Genomic DNA, 21,773 nt, shown 5'->3' with positions numbered 1-21,773 from the left:
GCAGTTGCAAACCGTAGTCTGGCTTTTTTATGACGGTTTTGGAGCAGTGGCTTCTTCCTTGCTGAGCGGCCTTTCAGGTTATGTCAATATAGGACTCGTTTTACTGTGGATATAGATACTTTTTAACCTGTTTCCTCCAGCATCTTCACAAGGTCCTTTGCTGTTGTTCTGGGATTGATTTTCACTTCTCGCACCAAAGTACAGTCATCTCTAGGAGACAGAACACGTCTCCTTCCTGAGTTGTATGACGGCTGCGTGGTCCCATGGTGTTTATACTTGCGTACTATTGTTTGTACAGATGAACGTGGTACCTTCAGGCGTTTGGAAATTGCTCCCAAGGATAAACCAGACTTGTGGAGGTCTACAATTTGTTTTCTGAGGTCTTGGCTGATTTATTTTGATTTTCCCATGATGTCAAGCAAAGAGGCACTGAGTTTGAAGGTAAGCCTTGAAATACATCCACAGGTACACCTCCAATTGACTCAAATTATGTCAATTAGCCTATCAGAAGCTTCTAAAGCCATGACATCATTTTCTGGAATTTTCCAAGCTGTTTAAGGGTACAGTCAACTTAGTGTATGTAAACTTCTGACCCACTGTAACTGTGATACAGTGAATTATAAGTGAAATAATCTTTCTGTAAACAATTGTTGGAAAAATTACTTGTGTCATGCACAAAGTAGATGTCCTAACCGACTTGCCAAAACTATAGTTTGTTAACAAGAAGTTTGTGGAGTGGTTGAAAAACAAGTTTTAATGACTCCAACCTACAGTGGGGAAAAAAAGTATTTAGTCAGCCACCAATTGTGCAAGTTCTCCCACTTAAAAAGATGAGAGAGGCCTGTAATTTTCATCATAGGTACACGTCAACTATGACAGACAAATTGAGGAAAAATCACATTGTAGGATTTTTAATGAATTGATTTGCAAATTATGGTGGAAAATAAGTATTTGGTCACCTACAAACAAGCAAGATTTCTGGCTCTCACAGACCTGTAACTTCTTCTTTAAGAGGCTCCTCTGTCCTCCACTCGTTACCTGTATTAATGGCACCTGTTTGAACTTGTTATCAGTATAAAAGACACCTGTCCACAACCTCAAACAGTCACACTCCAAACTCCACTATGGCCAAGACCAAAGAGCTGTCAAAGGACACCAGAAACAAAATTGTAGACCTGCACCAGGCTGGGAAGACTGAATCTGCAATAGGTAAGCAGCTTGGTTTGAAGAAATCAACTGTGGGGGCAATTATTAGGAAATGGAAGACATACAAGACCACTGATAATCTCCCTCAATCTGGGGCTCCACGCAAGATCTCACCCCGTGGGGTCAAAATGATCACAAGAACGGTGAGCAAAAATCCCAGAACCACACGGGGGGACCTAGTGAATGACCTGCAGAGAGCTGGGACCAAAGTAACAAAGCATACCATCAGTAACACACTACGCCGCCAGGGACTCAAATCCTGCAGTGCCAGACGTGTTCCCCTGCTTAAGCCAGTACATGTCCAGGCCCGTCTGAAGTTTGCTAGAGTGCATTTGGATGATCCAGAAGAGGATTGGGAGAATGTCATATGGTCAGATGAAACCAAAATAGAACTTTTTGGTAAAAACTCAACTTGTGTTTGGAGGACAAAGAATGCTGAGTTGCATCCAAAGAACACCATACCTACTGTGAAGCATGGGGGTGGAAACATCATGCTTTGGGGCTGTTTTTCTGCAAAGGGACCAGGACGACTGATCCGTGTAAAGGAAAGAATGAATGGGGCCATGTATCGTGAGATTTTGAGTGAAAACCTCCTTCCATCAGCAAGAGCATTGAAGATGAAACGTGGCTGGGTCTTTCAGCATGACAATGATCCCAAACACACCGCCCGGGCAACGAAGGAGTGGCTTCGTAAGAAGCATTTCAAGGTCCAGGAGTGGCCTAGCCAGTCTCCAGATCTCAACCCCATAGAAAATCTTTGGAGGGAGTTGAAAGTCCGTGTTGCCCAGCGACAGCCCCAAAACATCACTGCTCAAGAGGAGATCTGCATGGAGGAATGGGCCAAAATACCAGCAACAGTGTGTGAAAACCTTGTGAAGACTTACAGAAAACGTTTGACCTGTGTCATTGCCAACAAAGGGTATATAACAAAGTATTGAGAAACTTTTGTTATTGACCAAATACTTATTTTCCACCATAATTTGCTAATAAATTCATTAAAAATCCTACAATGTGATTTTCTGGAAAAAAAATTCAAATTTTGTCTGTCATAGTTGACGTGTACCTATGATGAAAATTACAGGCCTCTCTCATCTTTTTAAGTGGGAGAACTTGCACAATTGGTGGCTGACTAAATACTTTTTTCCCCACTGTAAGTGTATGTAAACTTCCGACTTCAACTGTAGGTAATAGGGTGCCATTTGGAACACACAATACAATGGCTCACATTCATTTATATGCAATCCCTATTCTAACGAGAGGTCTGTGTGATGCACATTTGCATTCAAACCAAGGTTATTCATGCCAGGAAAACAAAAACATTTTTGTGCCAGATGCTTTTGGTGATCTGCTGTCTGTAATGGATTCACTGACACGGTTCACAGGCAGGTGCTCAATTGATAAACCAATGGTGTCGAGGCACTGTGATTTTCTTTTGGGATATACTTTTCTTACCCATTCATGATGCTCTGCCAGATTAGCCTTATTGTCAGGCCAAGTGCAAACAAGACTAGGTTTCCTCTTCCAATTAGGACTGTACGTATCCGTCCGTAAGGTTTAGTTCTGCCCGTGTTTAAGGTCCGAGGGACGCTCATTCCATCCACTTGGCCATTCTCCAGCGAGGGCACGACGCCGCGGTGTGTGAAATTGTCTGCCAGATCCGTTTGCTGCACGGCCATCTATTGGTTTGCTTTTCAGTGTCTGTGTGGCGGTTACACCATGAGCACCTCCACAGCCACAGCAGAGGAGGGGAGAGTTAAGGAAAGAGACGGACGTTTGAATATTGTTTAGTCACGGTCTACTTCCTCCTCTGTCCTCTCTGAGATTGTCAGTGCGGTTTGACACAGAGCTCTAGGGCAAAGCAGAACAGAACTGAGATGCATCCCAATTGTCACCCTATTCCCTAAATCAGTGGTTCCCACATCCGGTCCTCAAGTACCCCCAACAGTACACATTTTAGTTGTATCCCCGGACAAACACACCTCATTCAACTCACCAAGGGCTTGATGATTAGTTGACAAGTTTAATCAGATGTGCTTGTCTGGGGCTACAATACAAATGTGTACTTTTGGGGGAAATCGATGACTGGAGTTGGGAAACACTGACCTATATGGTGTACTACTTTGGACCAGGGCCCATGGGGTAGTGTACTAGGGAATAGGGTGCCATTTGGGACACAGACTGAATGCGATATATAGCTGTGGTCGTCTGAGACCAGCCACCCGGACAGCTGATGAAACTGAGGAGTATTTCTGTATTAAAGCCCTTTTGTGGGGGAAAAACTCATTCTGATTGGCTGGGCCTTTCTCCCCAGTGGGTTGGCCAGTCTCCCAAGTCGGTGGGCCTATGCCCTCCCAGGCCCACCCATGGCGCCCCTGCCGAGTCATGTGAAATCCATAGATTAGGGCCTAATGAATTTAATTAAATTGACTGATTTCCTTATATGAACTGTAACTCAGTAAAACCATTGAAATTGTTGCATTTATATTTTTGTTCAGTGCATTCGGAAAGTATTCAGACATCTTCCCTTTTCCAAAAAATTTTACGTTACAGGCTTATTCTAAAATTGATTAAATAAATGTTTTCCCTCATCAATCTACACACAATACCCCATAATGACAAAGCAAAAACAGGCTTTTAGAAGTTTTTGCAAATTTATAAAATAAGAAATACATACCTTATTTACATAAGTATTCAGACCCTTTGATATGAGACTCGAAATCGAGCTCAGGTGCATCCTGTTTCCTTGAGATGTTTCTACAACGTCATTGGAGTCCACCTGTGGTAAATTCAATTGATTGGACATGATTTGGAAAGGCACAGACACCTGTCTATATAAGGTCCTACAGTTGACAGTGCATGTCAGGGCAAAACCAAGCCATGAGGTCAAAGGACTCTCAGACCATGAGAAACAACATTCTCTGGTCTGATGAAACCAAGATTGAACTCTTTGGCCTGAATGCCAAGCGTCACGTCTGGAGGAAAACCTGGCACCATCACTATGGTGAAGCATGGTGGTGGTAGCATCATGCTGTGGGGATGTTTTTCAGTGGCAGGGACTGGGTGACTCGTCAGGATCGAGGGAAAGATGAACGGAGCAAAGTACAGAAAGATCCTTGATGAAAACCTGCTCCAGAGCGCTCAGGACCTCAGACTGTGGCGAAGGTTCACCTTCCAATAGGACAACGACCCTAAGCACACAGCCAAGACAACACAGGAGTGGCTTCGGGACAAATCTCTGAATGTCCTTGAGTGGCCCAGCCAGAGCCCGGACTTGAACCCGATCTAACATCTCTGGAGAGACCTGAAAATAGCTGTGCAGCGACGCTCCCCATCCAACCTGACAGAGCTTGAGAGGATCTGCAGAGAGAAATGGGAGAAACTCCCCAAATACAGGTGTGCCAAGCTTGTAGTGTCATACCCAGATTGATGAGGGGAAAAAATTATATAATCCATTTTAGAATAAGGCTGTAATGTAACAAAATGTGGAAAAAGTCAAGGGGTCTGAATACTTTTTGAATGCACTGTATACACTGAGTGTACAAAACATTAAGGACACCTGCTCCAGGTGAAAGCTATGATCACTTATTGATGTCACTTGTTAAATCCACTTCAATCCGTGTAGATGAAGCGGAGGAGACGTGTTAAAGAAGGATTTTAAAGCCTTGAGACAATTTGAGACATGGATTGTGTATGTGTGTCATTCAGAGGGTGCATGAGCAAGACAAAATATTTAAATGTTTTTGTACACCGTGTGTGTGTGTGTGTATAAACTTCACAATCTTCATTGTAAAGGGTTTAAACACTGTGTCCCATGCTTGTTCAATGAACCATAAACAATTAATGAACATGCACCTGTGGAACGGTCATTAAGACACTAACAGCTTACAGAGGGTAGGCAATTAAGGTCACAGTTGTGAAAACATAGGACACTAAAGGGCCTTTCTACTGACTCTGAAAAACACCAAAAGAAAGATGCCCAGGGTCCCTGCTTATCTGCGTGAACGTGCCTTAGGTATGCTGCAAGGAGGCATGAGGACTGCAGATGTGGCCAGGGCAATAAATTGCAGTGTCCGAACTGTGAGACGCCTAAGACAGCGCTACAGGTAGACAGGACGGACAGCTGATCGTCCTCGCAGTGACAGACCACGTGTAACAACACCTGCACAGGATCGGTACATCCGAACATCACACCTGCGGGACAGGTACAGGATGGTAACAACAACTGCCCGAGTTACACCAGGAACGCACAATCCCTCCATCAGTGCTCAGACTTTCTGCAATAGGCTGAGAGAGGCTGGACTGAGGGCTTGTAGGCCTGTTGTAAGGCAGGTCCTCACCAGACATCACCGGCAACAAAGTCGCTTATGGGCACAAACCCACCGTCGCTGGACCAGACAGGACTGGCAAAAAGTGCTCTTCACTAACGAGTCACGTTTTTTCTCACCAGGGGTGATGGTCGGATTCGCGTTTTATCGTCGAAGGAATGAGCTCTACACCGAGGCCTGTACTCTGAAGCGGGATCGATTTGGAGGTGGAGGGTGTGTCATGGTCTGGGGCGGTGTGTCACAGCATCATCGGACTGAGTTTGTTGTCATTGCAGGCAATCTCAACGCTGTGCGTTACAGGGAAGATATCCTCCTCCCTCATGTAGTACCCTTCCTGCAGGCTCATCCTGACATGACCCTCCAGTATGACAATGCCACCAGCCATACTGCTTGTTCTGTGCGTGATTTCCTGCAAGACAGGAATGTGTTCTGCCATGGCCAACGACGAGCCCGGATCTCAATCCAATTGAGCACGTCTGGGACCTATTGGATCGGAGGGTGAAGGCAAGGGCCATTCCCCCCAGAAATGACCGGGAACTTGCAGGTGCCTTGGTGGAAGAGTGGGGTAACATCTCACAGCAAGTCCATGAGGAGGAGATGCACTGCAGTACTTAATGCAGCTGGTGGCCACACCAGATACTGACTGTTACTTTTTGATTTTGACCTCCCCTTTGTTCAGGGACACATTATTAAATTTATGTTAGTCACATGTCTGTGGAACTTGTTCAGTTTATGTCTCAGTTGTTGAATCTTGTTATGTTCATAGAAATATTTACACATGTTAGGTTTGCTGAAAATAAACGCATTTGACAGTGATAGGACGTTTCTTTTTTTGCTGAGTTTACATGGAATTATTTCTGAAATATCAATATTTCCTTGAGATTAGACCCGGTTTTGCATTAGACACAAACACATGCGATTTATTAGGTACAACATCTAGCAACGGGTCTAACCCCCTTTGCCTCCAGAACAGCCTGCATTCTTCGGGGCATGGAAACGTTGCTCAATTGGTATCAAGGGACCTAACATGTACCAGGAAAGCGTTCCACACACCATTACACTTCCGCCACCAGCCTGTACCGTTGACACCAGGCTGGATGGGGCCATGGACTCATGCTGCTTACGCCAAATCCTGACTCTGCCATCAGCATAACGCAACCAGGCGATGTTTTTCCACTCCTCAATTGTCCAGTGTTGGTGATCATGTACCCACTGTGGTTGTCTGCTGCAATAGCCCATCCATGACAAGGATTGACGAGTTGTGCATTCTGAGATGCCGTTCTGTTGTACTGCGCCATTCTTTTCCTATTTGTGGCACGCCTGTTAGCTTTCACAATTCTTGCCATTCTCCTTTGACTGCTCAACAAACTGTATTTGTCCATAGGACTGTTGCTGACTGTATAGTTTTATTTTTTGCTTGTCGCACCAGTCTCTGTAAAACCGAGGCACTGTCGCAGGTGCAAAGCCCAGGAGGCTGTCTGTTTCTGAGATACTGGAACCGGCACGCCTACCACTGACTATCATACCACGTTCAAAGTACAGTAGCTTCGGTCACTTGTTTTGCCATTCTAATGTTCAATTGAGCAGTAACTGAATGCCTCGATGCTTGTCTGCCTGCTTTAAATAGCAAGCCACGGCCTCGTGACTCACTGTCTGTAGGAGCGAACCATTTTCGTGAACGGGGTGATGTACCTAATAAACTGGCCACTGCTGCAATAAACTGCTGCAATTACATTTTATACTGGTGAGACTTGAACACGGGAACAGTAGAAAATATTGTCAATATTTTCTATTGTTCCCGTGTGCAAGTCTCACCAGTATAGAATGTTATTGACACTTGAGTGCCATAATTTCTCCCTAAAATCAGTTGTTTTCTATGCTGTGTATTCTGAGCTAGGTTAGCCTCTTTGAATTCCACTATGTGTGCTATGCGAAGGAGAAAGAGTTCAGTATGCAAGGGAGAAAAGGACGAGCATTGTCTGTGCTGCAGTCTCTGCAGTCTTTCCTCCCTGGAATGTGGAGTAGTCAGTCATATCCCCAGGCTTGGTTTTGGTGGTGGTGGGCTCTGATCTGCAGCCCTGCAGCCTGTGGTTGTGTAGCCCACCCACCCGTGGCTGTATGCTGCAGTGTGTGCAGCATGCTCTTACCTCCGACTCCCTGCCTGCTTCTGGTTGGTCCCCCTCAGTGTGGTCCAGACGGGAAGGCAGGCAAGCGGACAGCGGAGGAGGGAGAGAATATATTCTTTAACATAACTAATTATCATCGCATCTCCTTGAATGATGCCTCCTAAAGCTGAGGGCTTTAGTAAACACTGTGTTTGACCCCTTGACTGAGCCTAACGGGGAAGGCACTTGGTTGTACTGATGATTTCTAACTCATAGTCCAAACACAGTACTGGAAGCATGTAATTTGAGTTTTTGGTTCCCAATATATTTTATATTTGAGATTCTTCAAAGTAGCCACCCATTGAATTGATGACAGCTTTGCACACTCTTGGCATTCTCTCAACCAGATTCATCTGCTAAATGACTAAAATGTTAATGGAGTCACCTAGAATGCATTTCAATTAACAGGTGTGCCGTGTTAAAAGTTAATTTGTGGAATTTCTTTCTTCTTAATGCGTTTGAGCCAATCAGTTGTGTTGTGACAAGGTATGGGTGGTATACAGAAGATAGCCCTGATTGGTAAAAGACCAAGTCCATATTATGGCAAGAACAGCTCAAATAAGCAAAGAGAAACAACAGTCCATCAAGGTCAGTCAATACGGAAAATGTCAAGAACTTCAAGTGCAGTCGCAAAAAACATCAAGCACTATAATGAAACTGGCTCTCATGAGGACCGCCACAGGAATGGAAGACCCAGAGTTACCTCTGCTGCAGAGGAGAAGTTCATTACAGTTAACTGCACCTCAGATTGCAGTCCAAATAAATGCTTCACAGAGTTCAAGTAACAGACACATCTCAACATCAACTGTTCAGAGGAGACTGCGTGAATCAGGCCTTCATGGTCGAATTGCTGCAAAGAAACCACTACTAAAGAACACCAATAAGAAGAAGAGATTTGCTTGGGCCAAGAAACACAAGCAATTGGTCCAACCGCTGTGTCTTTGTGAGACGCAGAGTAGGTGAATGGATGATCTCTGCATGTGTGGTTCCCACCGTGAAGCATGGAGGAGGAGGTGTGATGGTGTGGGGATGCTTTGCTGGTGACACTGTCGTGATTTATTTAGAATTCAAGGCACACCTAACCAGCATGGCTACCACAGCATTCTGCAGCGATACGCCATCCTATCTGGTTTGCGCTTAGTGGGACTATCATTTGTTTTTCAACAGGACAATGACCCAACACACCTCCAGGCTGTGTAAGGGCTATTTGACCAAGAAGGAGAGTGATTGAGTGCTGCATCAGATAACCTGGCCTCCACAATCACCCGACCTCAACCCAATTGAGATGGTTTGAGATAAGTTGGACTGCAGAGTGAAGGAAAAGCACCCAACAAGTGCTCCGCATATGTGGGAACTCCTTCAAGACTGTTGGAAAAGCATTCCTCATGAAGCTGGTTGAGAGATTGCCAAGAGTGTGCAAAGCTGTCATCAAGGCAAAGGGTGGCTACTTCGAAGAATCTCAAATTTTGATTTGTTTAACACTTTTTTGGTTACTACATGATTCCATGTGTTATTTCATAGTTTTGAGGTCTTCACTATTATCCTACAATGTAGAAAATAGTAAAAATGAATGAGTAGGTGTGTCTAAACCTTTGACTGGTACTGTATGTATCAAGATGTTCAAATGAACCTAAACCTCTTTCTTGTCCTCGTAGCAGGCGACCTTCCCAACTACAGCTTGACTACACTGGCCATTGTCATCGTGGCTCCGGTCATCGTGCTCATCATCCTCTCAGGCATCGCCATCCTGGTGTTCAGACGGATCCACCAGAACCAGATGGAGAGGCTGACGGCCCGGGAGGCTGAGTACGGCACAATAGACGGACTCATAGCCTCCAACGTGGGGGAGAGCACTCTGGCGGTGAGTAGGACATGATCATACTGTACCATACCATACCAGGGCCCATATTATCAGAATTTCAGAGCAGGAGAGCTTTACTAGGATCAGGTCCTGCATGTCCATAATAATGTAATTTCATTATGATCTCAAAGTTAAAACTGATCCTAGATCAGCACTCTACTCTGGTGAGAGGCTTTAAAAATATGGGCCAAGGTCTGGGATGGGCTGGGTGTGGTGCTGTGGTTTAAGTGGTTAGTCCACACAGTACAGCACTGAAAACATTTATGGACTCTCAAACTATGTCATTATGTTGAGCCCAAAGAGCATTTTTGTGTGCGCTAGACTAGAGAATGTGTGCTAGGTAGTCATGCACTCCATGTTCCTGGTTGTCCATGTAGTAGGCCTATATCAACTGTGCCGGGATTCAATTTTTGTCCTGTGAATTGGGAATTAAAGTATTTGTTCTACAACTGTGATGGAAAATAGTCGTATTGTTTTGCCATAGCAAATTGAGTGCATGTGTTTCACGGATACACATGATTTCAACAAAATTGCTTGTTTTGTAGAATTTTGGTTACTCTAGTGATAGAATGCTTTAAGCTCGCAACTGTAATCAGCATTTGTTTGATAAACCCAAGAAAAACCCATAAATGTAATTAAAAACTTTAAGGAAAACACTAAACACAGAGTGTTTACAGCAAAGTGTGACCACTGACCAGTCTCCCTGATAACACTGGGCTGGGGTGTGCTAGACTAGGAATTGCTGATGTTGGATCTATTTCAAGCTATTTTCAAAGCCCATCAGAGAACTTGGCAACGGAATCCCCAAATATGCTGCCGCAGAATGTTTGTTTCAGTATAATTAAAAAGTGCTTGGCAGCACCCAGAGAAAAGTTATTAGGAGCAGTGGTTTCAGTAGACAATGTAAACACATTTCCTTAAAACACACGTAGAGCTCCCTCTGTAGCCCTGGGTGCCTAAGTCTGTGGTGATTATGATTATGGTAATGCTGTGGCTGAATTTCCCACCGCTCCTCTCTCCCCTTCCACTGAACAGCCCAGATCTGCCCTCCCACCAAACAGAGATGTTAAACTCACGACAAAATGAGTCGTCATTTGGATTTACGGCTTCTATTTACCATTCCTTCCCTTTACTTGCTTTCACACAGCTGTTGTTTTACGCATGCAGCATCTATATTTTAAATGTTTCAATTTTATTCCTCTCTGCTTGTTAGTGTTTTTCTCAGCTGTATTTGAAGGAGTTGCTAAACACTGCCCCCTTGTGTCAGTCATGGTGCCCTGCAGAGGCCTGGAGAGATACAAAATAAAGATTTAGCAGCATTGTGCCTGTTTGGAGTCTAGGGCTGGGATTAGATCAAATCTATCAGCCCCTTCAGCTCACTAATCACCAGGAACTGCTGTTGTTTACCCATCAGAGACCTCTCTGTTGCTCCAGGGAGGCCAGACAGACAGAACCAACCAACAGCACCCTGAACAGCTTTTACCCCCAAGCCATAAGATTGCTTAATAGTTAACCAAATAGCTACCCGAACTATCTGCATTGACCCACGTTTGCACTAACTCTTTTGACTCATCACATGCACTGCTGCTACTGCTTATTATCTATCCTGTTGCCTAGAAACTTTATCCCTACCTTAATGTACATATCTACATCAATTACTCTGTACCCCTGCACATAAACTCTGTACTGGTACCCCATATATATAGGCAAGTTATTGTTACTCATTGTGTATTTATTCCTTGTGTTACTATTATACTCTGCAATGTTTGGAAGGGCCCGTAAGTAAGCATTTCACTGTTAGTCTACACCTGTTGTTTGCGAAGCATGTGACAAAAATTTGATTTGACAGACAGACAGACATCTCTCCAGCGTGGCCACTACCCAGACAGGGAGACGGCTAGATAGCCCTTGGAGTCTGAGCAGTATGAGCACTGAGCAACTCCCGCTCCAATCAGGCACATCAAAGAGGGGGGACCATGTTAGCTCCCCATCTGAATCCCAAATGCTCTGCTATGTTGAGTCTGGGGCAGGGCCACCTTTTTCATCTAGGGACTACAGGTTGATCTGATCCCTCTGGATGCTGTTCCTTTATTGGCTGTCCCTCCCCTTCTCTCAGGATTTGCTGGATCACTCGTGCACGTCGGGAAGTGGCTCAGGACTCCCCTTCCTAGTTCAGAGAACCGTCGCCCGACAAATCACACTCAACGAGTGTGTGGGTCAGTATCCAATACAGTCTGTTCTCTCTTTGTTCAGTAACTGAGGTGTACATTTAGGCTCAGGGCATCCATTGTATGCATGGACATGGTTTTGGAGTAAAGTGTAGCACCTTTGGAACAGATTTGTTTTGCAAAACAGAGCCAGTGCTGTTCCCTGACCCTGGGAGTTTTCTTAGTATTATTTTTCTTTTTCTTCGTTTTCTTACAGCTCGGTCTGAAACATGGCCAAATGGCCAATGTAACTGGCAACAAAAATATTTTTAAGAGTTTCATGTCAAATGGGGATATAGTTAGATGTAGTTCATGCAAAAGGTCAAGTTGAGTAAGATGACCAAAATAAAAGTACTGCGTATTCCATTAACTAATGGTCTGCAGTTTTGTGTAACTACCTTTTATAAAACCAATCAAATCAGCAAAACGATCTCTATATACAGAGATTCTGACATTTGAGTTGGGAGAGAACATTGGGGGTATTCATGTCGTAGTTTGATGGGTTTATATTTTTCCACTGTATTTGATGGATGCCATTCTGTCATTTATGGCCAGATCTTTATTCCCAAAACACCTCAAAGTGCTAATCTGGGATCAGGTCACCCCTGTCCATATCATTTAATTCATTATGATCTAAAAGGCTAAACTGATCCTAGGTCAACACTACTTATGAATGCAGGGCTTATTGAGAACGTCTGCTGTGTTCATCTCTTCCCCCGTTTCCCCCTGCTATAGGTAAGGGGCGCTATGGTGAGGTTTGGCGAGGCCAGTGGCAGGGGGAGAGTGTGGCTGTGAAGATCTTCTCCTCCAGAGATGAGAAGTCCTGGTTCAGAGAGACTGAGATCTACAACACAGTGCTGCTGAGGCATGAGAACATCCTGGGTACGTACCTCCAGATACGCTCTGGGCGAAGCAACCCAGTCTGACAGGAGCTGCTCTATATGGGGCAAATCCAAACTCCCACTGAAGTGGAATGTTTTTTTTTTTTTTACTTAGTCCTGCATTGGTGTCAATGGAAGACTAAGTGAAAATTTGACCTGTGGGAGTTAGGATTCACCGCTATCTGTCTGGCAGTGTTTTTTATTTTAGTGAAAAGATTTCTGTGTCATATTGATTTTGAAGAAAGACCTTTCCCAGCTTTTCCCTGAGCTCTAATAGCTGTCTGTGTGCGTCCTTGACTGCAGGCTTCATCGCTTCGGACATGACTTCTCGAAACTCGAGTACACAGCTGTGGCTGATCACCCACTTCCACGAGATGGGCTCGCTTTACGACTACCTGCAGCTGAGCACCCTAGACACAGCCAGCTGTCTGCGCATGGCTTTGTCCATCGCCAGCGGCCTGGCACACCTCCACGTGGAGATCTTCGGCACCCAGGGCAAGCCGGCCATCGCCCACCGAGACCTCAAAAGCAAAAACATACTCGTCAACAAGAACGGCCAGTGCTGCATCGCTGACCTGGGTAAGAGCATAGTGTTGTGGATATAAAGCAAACTGTATGCGTTCATTCAAAATTTGTATAGGTTGTTGTCAGAGGAGGCTGGTGGGAGTTGTTATAGGAGGATGGGCTCAATGTAATGGCTGGAATGGAATAAATGGAACCGTATCAAACATAGAAACCACATATTTTACTCTGTTCCATCTATTCCATTCCAGCCTTTACAATGAGCCCATCCTCCTATAGCTCCTCCCACCAGCCTCCACTGGTTGTTGTTCACTAGATGTTGTAAATTAATCAATTTAATGTGACCGTGTTCTGTTATTGTGTCCATATTATATATTGTGATAAAACAAACTGCGGAGAAAATGCCCTGTTTTGTTTCTTGTGATGCTGTAAAAGTGGTGGTAATTGCTTCTTTTCAAATTGTCACCAACCCTCTTCCCTCGGTCTACCCTGTTTGTTGAGCATTAGAGGAAGAACAGCAGGGCATGAAGCTTTTTAAGCCTTAACCAAACATGCATTAAGGGGCACTCATGTCCCATACTCAAAGTTCTCGGTGCTAATGATAAAAGTGTGAGTCATTTCAGGTAGCGCTGGCTACTCTTTGAGACTACTACTACGATCACGACCGTCACCCTTATTAAGTTGTTTATGAGCTGCATTCTGCTCGCATAGAAGATGTTGTTTTTGTCGTGACATGATCGTGATGTCATTTCATAAATAGGGTTGTTTTTGACAACAGTCCTAAGCTATCTGGTTGTTTTACCATTCCTATTTTAATCAAATCCACCAGGAGGACAGTATACTCTACTTTGGATATATTCATTTTATAGGGACAATCATTTTTGGTACATAGACACCATATTGAATCCTTTAATGATTTTGCAATGTGATTTAATAAAAAATCATGTATTTTTCTGTCCTAGGTCTTGCTGTGATGCATTTCCAAGACACAAATGAGTTAGACGTGGGCAACAACCCTAAAGTAGGCACGAAGCGCTACATGGCTCCAGAGGTCCTGGACGACTCCATCCAGATGGACTGCTTTGAGTCCTTCAAGAGAGTGGACATCTGGGCCTTTGGCCTGGTCCTGTGGGAGATTGCAAGGAGCACGGTCAGCAACGGTCAGTACAATACACGCTGAATGGTTTCTTCTGTTCTCTCTCACTCCTTTACTCATCTACCATCAAATCAAAGTTGATTTGTCATATGCACAGAATACAGTGTAGTGTATACAGTACAATGAAATACTTACTTGCAAGCTCTCCTCTCAAACAGTGCAGCAACTATAACAAGCATTCAGTAAAAAGTAGAATAAAAACAAACATCTAGAATGTCATGCATTTACTACATGACATGTAGTAGTTTGATCATACAGAGCTGCTGTAGGTATCTGTCTGTTACCTGCCTGTCTGTGTCTGCATGCTGTTCTTGGAATATTATTTGATGTCCCTGTCAGGGCATAATGAAAACCTATAATAATATGTAGAACATCATTTAGTGTCCAGCTGGAAGTGTTCCTTTCGCAGAAAGTCTAGCAATCGAATAGCAAAACTGCCGTATCACTTTGCTATTCACAAAGTTGCATTGGCTGTTGGCAGAACAAGTCAATGATTCAAATCAATATTTGGGCTGACAGTCTCATTGATGAAATGAGTGAATGTGACTTCAGAGGAGGACATGTATTTTTCATGTATTTTTCCTAATCTCTGTTACTTGCATATTGCTCAATATTAAAATTCCCATGCAGATTGGAGATCTCAGACATTTCTATGTTGTGTATTTTCCCCCATACTCTGTGTAGGCATTGTAGAGGACTACAAGCCTCCCTTCCATGACGTGGTGCCCAGCGACCCCAGCTTTGAAGACATGAAGAAGGTGGTGTGTGTGGACCAGCAGAGACCCAACATCCCCAACAGATGGTTCTCAGACCCAGTGAGTACAGAGACAAAGACAAGCAGAGGTGGAGAACTAGCTAATATGTTAATCATAAATAATACGAGCCTCTCCAAATCTGTCTATTTATAAACTGTGCAGAATGCTGCACTGTCTGCTAGGTTGTCCTTCATCAGACGGTTACTTGTGTCTCTGTAAACAGCCTGTCAGCCGCCAACCTCATTTCCCAGCTCCATTGAAAACATAATACGGTCTGATTGGCGGTTTAAATCTTTTGTGCTTAGAATTCTAGCCTTTATATTACTAATTCTGAAATAAACTCAGCAAAAAAAGAAACGTCCTCTCACTGTCAACTGCGTTTATTTTCAGCAAACTTTACTTTTTTTTTTTTTTTTTTTACATTTAAGTCATTTAGCAGACGCTCTTATCCAGAGCGACTTACAGTTAGTGAGTGCATACATTTTTCATACTGGCCCCCTGTGGAAATTGAACCCACAACCCTGGCGTTGCAAACGCCATGCTCTACCAACTGAGCTACATGGGAAGACTAAGTATTTGTATGAACATAAGATTCAACAACAGACACAAACTGAACAAGTTCCACAGACATGTGACTAATAGAAATTGTTCAGGGACACATTATTCGAAGGGGGGTCAAAATCAAAAGTAACAGTCAGAATCTGGTGTGGCCACCAGCTGCATTAGGTACTGCAGTGCATCTCCTCCTCATGGACTGCACCAGATTTGCCTGTTATTGGTGTGAGATGTTACCCCACTCTTCCACTAAGGTACCTGCAAGTTCCCTGACATTTTTGGGGGGAATCAATTTTATTTTATTTATTTTATATAGCCCTTCGTACATCAGCTAATATCTCGAAGTGCTGTACAGAAACCCAGCCTAAAACCCCAAACAGCTAGTAATGCAGGTGTAGAAGCACGGTGGAAAAACTCCCTAGAAAGGCCAAAACCTAGGAAGAAACCTAGAGAGGAACCAGGCTATGAGGGGTGGCCAGTCCTCTTCTGGCTGTGCCGGGTGGAGATTATAACAGAACCATGCTAAGATGTTCAAAAATGTTCATAAGTGACAAGCATGGTCAAATAATAATCAGGAATAAATCTCAGTTGGCTTTTCATAGCCGATCATTAAGAGTTGAAAACAGCAGGTCTGGGACAGGTAGGGGTTCCATAACCGCAGGCAGAACAGTTGAAACTGGAATAGCAGCAAGGCCAGGCGGACTGGGGACAGCAAGGAGTCACCACGGCCGGTAGTCCCGACGTATGGTCCTAGGGCTCAGGTCTCTCAGTTGGCTTTTCATAGCCGATCATTAAGAGTTGAAAACAGCAGGTCTGGGACAGGTAGGGGTTTCGTAACCGCAGGCAGAACAGTTGAAACTGGAATAGCAGCAAGGCCAGGCGGACTGGGGACAGCAAGGTGTCAGCATGCCCGGTAGTCCTGACGTATGGTCCTAGGGCTCAGGTTCTCAGAGAGAAAGAGAGAACGAGAGAATTAGAGAGAGCATACTTAAATTCACACAGGACACTGGATAAGACAGGAGAAGTACTCCAGGTATAACCAACTGACCCCAGCCCCCCGACACATAAACTACTGCAGCATAAATACTGGAGGCTGAGATGGCCCTAGCCCTCACCCTCCTATCCAACAGGTCCCAGACGTGCTCAATGGGATTGAGATCCGGGCTCTTCGCTGGCCATGGCAGAACACTGACATTCCTGTCTTGCAGGAAATCACGCACAGAACGAGCAGTATGGCTGGTGGCATTGTCATGCTGGAGGGTCATATCAGGATGAGCCTGCAGGAAGGGTACCACATGAGGGAGGAGGATGTCTTCCCTGTAACGCACAGCATTGAGATTGCCTGCAATGACAACAAGCTCAGTCCGATGATGCTGCGACACACCGCCCCAGACCCCAGACCGTCCACCTCCAAATAGATCCCGCTCCAGAGTACAGGCCTCGGTGTAACGCTCATTCTTTCGACGATAAACGCGAATCCGACCATCACCCCTGGTGAGACAAAACAGTGACTCGTCAGTGAAGAGCACTTTTTGCCAGTCCTGTCTGGTCCAGCGACGGTGGGTTTGTGCCCATAGGCGACGTTGTTGCCGGGGATGTCTGGTGAGGACCTGCCTTACAACAGGCCTACAAGCCCTCAGTCCAGCCTCTCTCAGCCTATTGCGGAAAGTCTGAGCACTGATGGAGGGATTGTGCGTTCCTGGTGTAACTCGGGCAGTTGTTGTTGCCATCCTGTACCTGTCCCGCAGGTGTGATGTTCGGATGTACCGATCCTGTCTGCCACTGCGAGGACGATCAGCTGTCCGTCCTGTCTCCCTGTAGTGCTGTCTTAGGCGTCTCACAGTATGGACATTGCAATGTATTGCCCTGGCCACATCTGCAGTCCTCATTCCTCCTTGCAGCATGCCTAAGGCACGTTCACGCAGATGAGCAGGGACCCTAGGCATCTTTCTTTTGGTGTTTTTCAGAGTCAGTAGAAAGCCTCTTTAGTGTCCTAAGTTTTCATAACTGTGACCTTAATTGCCTACCGTCTGTAAGCTGTTAGTGTCTTAACGACCGTTCCATAGGTGCATGTTACAATGAAGATCTGTGAAGTTATTTGGATTTTTACGAATCATCTTTGAAAGATAGGGTCCTGAAAAAGGGATGTTTCTTTTTTTGCTGAGTTTATATATTTTTAAATACTTTTTTGGTTATTGTATTGTTTCTAGATATTACTGCACTGTTGGAGCTAGAAACACAAGCATTTCGCTGCACCTGAAAGAACATCTGCAAATCTGTGTATGGGACCAATAAACATATTTGATTTTAAGAATAATTGCTTTACCCTTTGCTTTGCGGAACTATACACTTTCACAGTAAAAGAATGAGAAGAAAACAACGTTATTTTGCGTGTGTTCATTACTTTATACCTGGGATATCATTTTGAAACGTGAAAAGTAAAAGAATTGCTGGAGATGGACTTTAACTCTGATTTCCTCTTGCTTTCCAGACTTTAACGTCCATCGCAAAACTTATGAAGGAGTGCTGGTACCAGAATCCATCTGCCAGATTAACGGCACTACGCATCAAAAAGACACTGACAAAAATCGACAACTCTCTGGACAAAATTAAAATGGACTGTTGAGCTTCTTCCTCATTGGTGCGAAGGGAGAGGAGACCTAAAGGCCTTTAAAGACGTCCAGCAGGCAGTTCGGTTCCCCTGGACAACACACAGGAGAAAAAAGGACTGGTTGGGCTCAGTGCTCTTAAAGTGGCACATTGTATTTATTTTTAAACCCTTGGTGGGACACATTTTGGCATCCAAAGATGGCTTAGAGGGCATTTAAAAGACTGCCAATAGTCTTGGATATTAGGTGACTATCCCTTTTAAGACATAGGAATATTGAACTAATAGTCACGTTCTTCAAGGAAGAAACTGTTACCTGGGCATTTGAGTACTGTATATCGCTTTAGAGCTGCCGATTTTTCTTTGACACGACTTAAGTTTGAGAAACGTCTGAACATATTTAATTTAGCAATATTGGCTGTGCTTTATTGCTGTTATTGCACTAGCAATCTTTGCATTCTTGGCTTGCACTGTTGCATTAGGAAAAAAACAACTTGCCAAAAATGTTTTGGTTTATAGTCCATACAAACTCCCTATCTTAACAGTAATCAGAATGAGGAGAAAATAGTTAAGTTTTACTTTGACTGCATCTCTCTTGCACTGCTGTTTACAATACTGTTAGAACAATTCTCTTGGTATTTCATCCAACCTGTAACTAATTTAGCTAACACACTGTGTTGTAGAATTGTGCTGCAGACAGTTATAGCCACTCTTTACTTCTTCCTTCGGAGATGTCATCTAACATATCCTGTCGCAGAAACTTTTTATATCGCCATACATTTCACATTATGTACCTGTTCTTTGTTTGGTTGTTTCATCAGCTTTGAGACAAATCCTAAAAGAGCAAATAAAAGATTTACTAGATGACGCTGAACTCAATTCATACAGAAGCAGAAGGTATGCCTGTAAAGTAATTGTCTTAATTTGTGCATTGTCAAAGTAATTGAAGTCAGACTTCAGCCCTTTTTTATTTTTTACATTTTATATCAAAGTAGTGATTTCTATTAATTAAATAGAGAAAACATGTAGATGCCATCTGTCTCATCTGTCACAGTTTACAACATGCCATGATAGGGTTGCAAAATTCTGGTAACCTTCCCAAAATCCCCAGGTTTTCCAGAAATGACAGTTGGAAGATTCACAGACTTTAGGTGGGAATAAACAGTAAATCTGGAATACTTTCCAGGTTTTCCATGCAATCCTGGTTGAAGTTTGTGAACGTTACCACAGTTTTGCAACTATGTCAGGATAAGTAATATGCTCGTGGTGAGTACTAGCAGTGGTTGTTATGCAAATCCAGAGCGTATTTTAATTTCATCAGCTCTGCATATTTTCCTTTGTCCCCCCGGGCTAGACAGTTCTCTTGCCTTGGCATGGCGCAGCCCCTAAAGTCTTACTGACCTGCAGCTGTTCACTGCACAAAGGAACTTTTCTTGTGTCCAGTTTGTCGACTACTAAACAAATAATGAAATGCAGCAAAGTATGTAGGGCATGTTAATCCATTTCCATATTAAACACTGCTCAATCTCAGCTGTAAAATGCAACAAATACATTTTCATTTGGGAAATGTCAGAGGGTTTGCTAGGCCCTAATGACTAAATTGAGCTGCTTAAAAATTGTGGAGCACCTGCCCGAACAGAAACAAAAGGCAGGTCTAGAATGGTACAGTAAATGGTGTCACCTGCACTCATTTGTATTCCTGAATCAGCATGGGGCCGGTAAAGGGCAAAGCAATGGATGTCAGTTGTCTGCCAGGACTGACTGGCACCCAAAATGAGCATCTCCAAATTTAGAATATTTTATAGACAACATCCTAGGAAATATGAGTCTGTCCCAAATGGCACCCTATTCCCTATATAGTGCACTACTTTTGACCAAGGCCAATACCAATCTGGTCAAAAGTAGTGCACTTTATAGGGAATAGTGTGCCATTTGAGACTGATCCACGGTCAATATTAACTGCCATTTTATCGGTCTCCTGACTTACTGTGAACTGATCCACAATGACCAGATGTAGTTTTTAACAAGGTCTAATTTCGCTGCTTTGTGTATCAGGCCTGTTGTTCACTCACTTTGCTTCCCATTTACATGCAAATTATAGAAAATGGCTTTTTAGACTAATTCCCACTACAGGACTGCTAAACGACAGCAATGCATATTATTTGTGTACTTGTTTTCCCTCAGCTTTTAGGTTTGGTAGCTTTTCAATTAAAACATTGAAGCAAAGTGTTGCCTGTGGTGATAATGATCCTTCAACAGAGCTCAGAGATCCTGAGGGCCTTGAATTCTTCATATTCATTTCTAGAGTTCATTTGTCCAACTTCATCACTAAGCTGGCAAATCATTTTCTTTGAAGCAGTTGCTTTTTCAGCTTCCTACACAGCCTGACACCACGGAAAACACACACACACACACCCCTTTCGCTTTCCCTCTCTGTTGCTTTCTCTCATTCTTTCCATCTCCTGAAGCTGTGCTATTTATCCAGGGGCAGCATGTCATTTAGGTAGCCTTGGCCTTGAAGACTAGAGAGATCAGGTGAGAATGAAAGTGAATACAACCCCCACATTCAAAGAGGGTTTGCTAGTAGGTTCGAAATGGGTTACATTTCCATTTTAGTCATTTAGCAGACACTTATCCAGAGCGACTTACAGTAGTCAGTGCATACAATGTGGTCACCCATGGCTGTTGTGTAGTGATGTTCATGCAGGTAGCTGTATGGGAGGCCTTCAGTCAGATTCACAGACGATAGGAAGGGAACACTGCCGCTACCTCGCCCTTCAACTAAGGTGCAAGAGGAAATAAATCTATTCTTGAAGGACAGTGGAAGTGTTTATTGTTAAAACCTGATGGCTAAGGACGCATTCGTCAATAAAGAAGCACTTTTTATCAAGTTCCACTGTCCTGCAAGGATTCAGTAAATAGTACAGTACTCGAGTGGTTGTTGGACTTGGTCTGTATATGGAATACCCTTAACCTTATTCTGTTGCCCAGTTGGCTGACCTCTACATTCTGAAAGTTACAGCACTTAAATCTACACTAGGGACCTGATATGGAGGACAGAGTCCCAGACTACACCAGAGGCATGCCAGGGGGTGAGGGACTGTTGAGCAGAGAAGTACAGTTTTTTTTCTTCGAAATGTACTACATTGTTTTCATAACTGGAATGGCGTTGCCGAGAGGCTATAAATTGGGCTGAGTTTTTCCTGACCATGTGACCGGACCAGGAGGTATGCCGGGGCTTGAGGTACCGTAGAACAGCTTGCAGGGTGCATACAGTATATGGCGCTAGTGCAGTGCCCTGGCTATTGTACCATGTAGTTTGGCGCCAAGTGTAAACAGAGGCTGAAGTAAATCACTTGTGAGACGCCTTGGTGTAATGGCTTTGATTGTACACTGTACACTGACAGCTGCAAGGTTGTGTCCAGCTCTGGTGAATCCCTACACATTTGCAACAGTAGGAACAGTATTTTACTGGTATAGCACCTACCGGTATATGCAGATAGCATTCACCATGGCCTTTCATCAATTAAAA

The 21,773-nt window shown here is 43.9% G+C and overlaps 1 protein-coding gene across 3 annotated transcripts in view; it reads left to right on the top strand.

The window, feature by feature from the left end:
- Positions 1 to 19,267, top strand: part of LOC311143599 (activin receptor type-1-like) — a 39,223-nt gene extending 19,956 nt beyond the window's left edge. For 2 of the 3 annotated variants that reach the window (XM_084179452.1, XM_084179450.1), the window contains exons 6-12: positions 9,352 to 9,557; positions 11,674 to 11,773; positions 12,500 to 12,646; positions 12,949 to 13,224; positions 14,130 to 14,327; positions 15,008 to 15,138; positions 18,125 to 19,267. In XM_084179452.1, coding sequence (XP_084035578.1) covers positions 9,352 to 9,557; positions 11,674 to 11,773; positions 12,500 to 12,646; positions 12,949 to 13,224; positions 14,130 to 14,327; positions 15,008 to 15,138; positions 18,125 to 18,259 — 1,193 coding nt within the window. In that variant the 3' untranslated portion in view covers positions 18,260 to 19,267. The remainder of the gene's footprint in view (positions 1 to 9,351; positions 9,558 to 11,673; positions 11,774 to 12,499; positions 12,647 to 12,948; positions 13,225 to 14,129; positions 14,328 to 15,007; positions 15,139 to 18,124) is intronic. The other variant, XM_084179451.1, reaches the window with a different exon arrangement.
- The last annotated feature ends 2,506 nt before the right edge of the window (positions 19,268 to 21,773 follow it).

Source organism: Coregonus lavaretus (assembly GCF_964263955.1).
Source record: "Coregonus lavaretus genome assembly, chromosome: 16".
Lineage (NCBI taxonomy): Eukaryota > Metazoa > Chordata > Actinopteri > Salmoniformes > Salmonidae > Coregonus > Coregonus lavaretus.
This window is presented reverse-complemented; position numbering and strand designations above follow the sequence as displayed.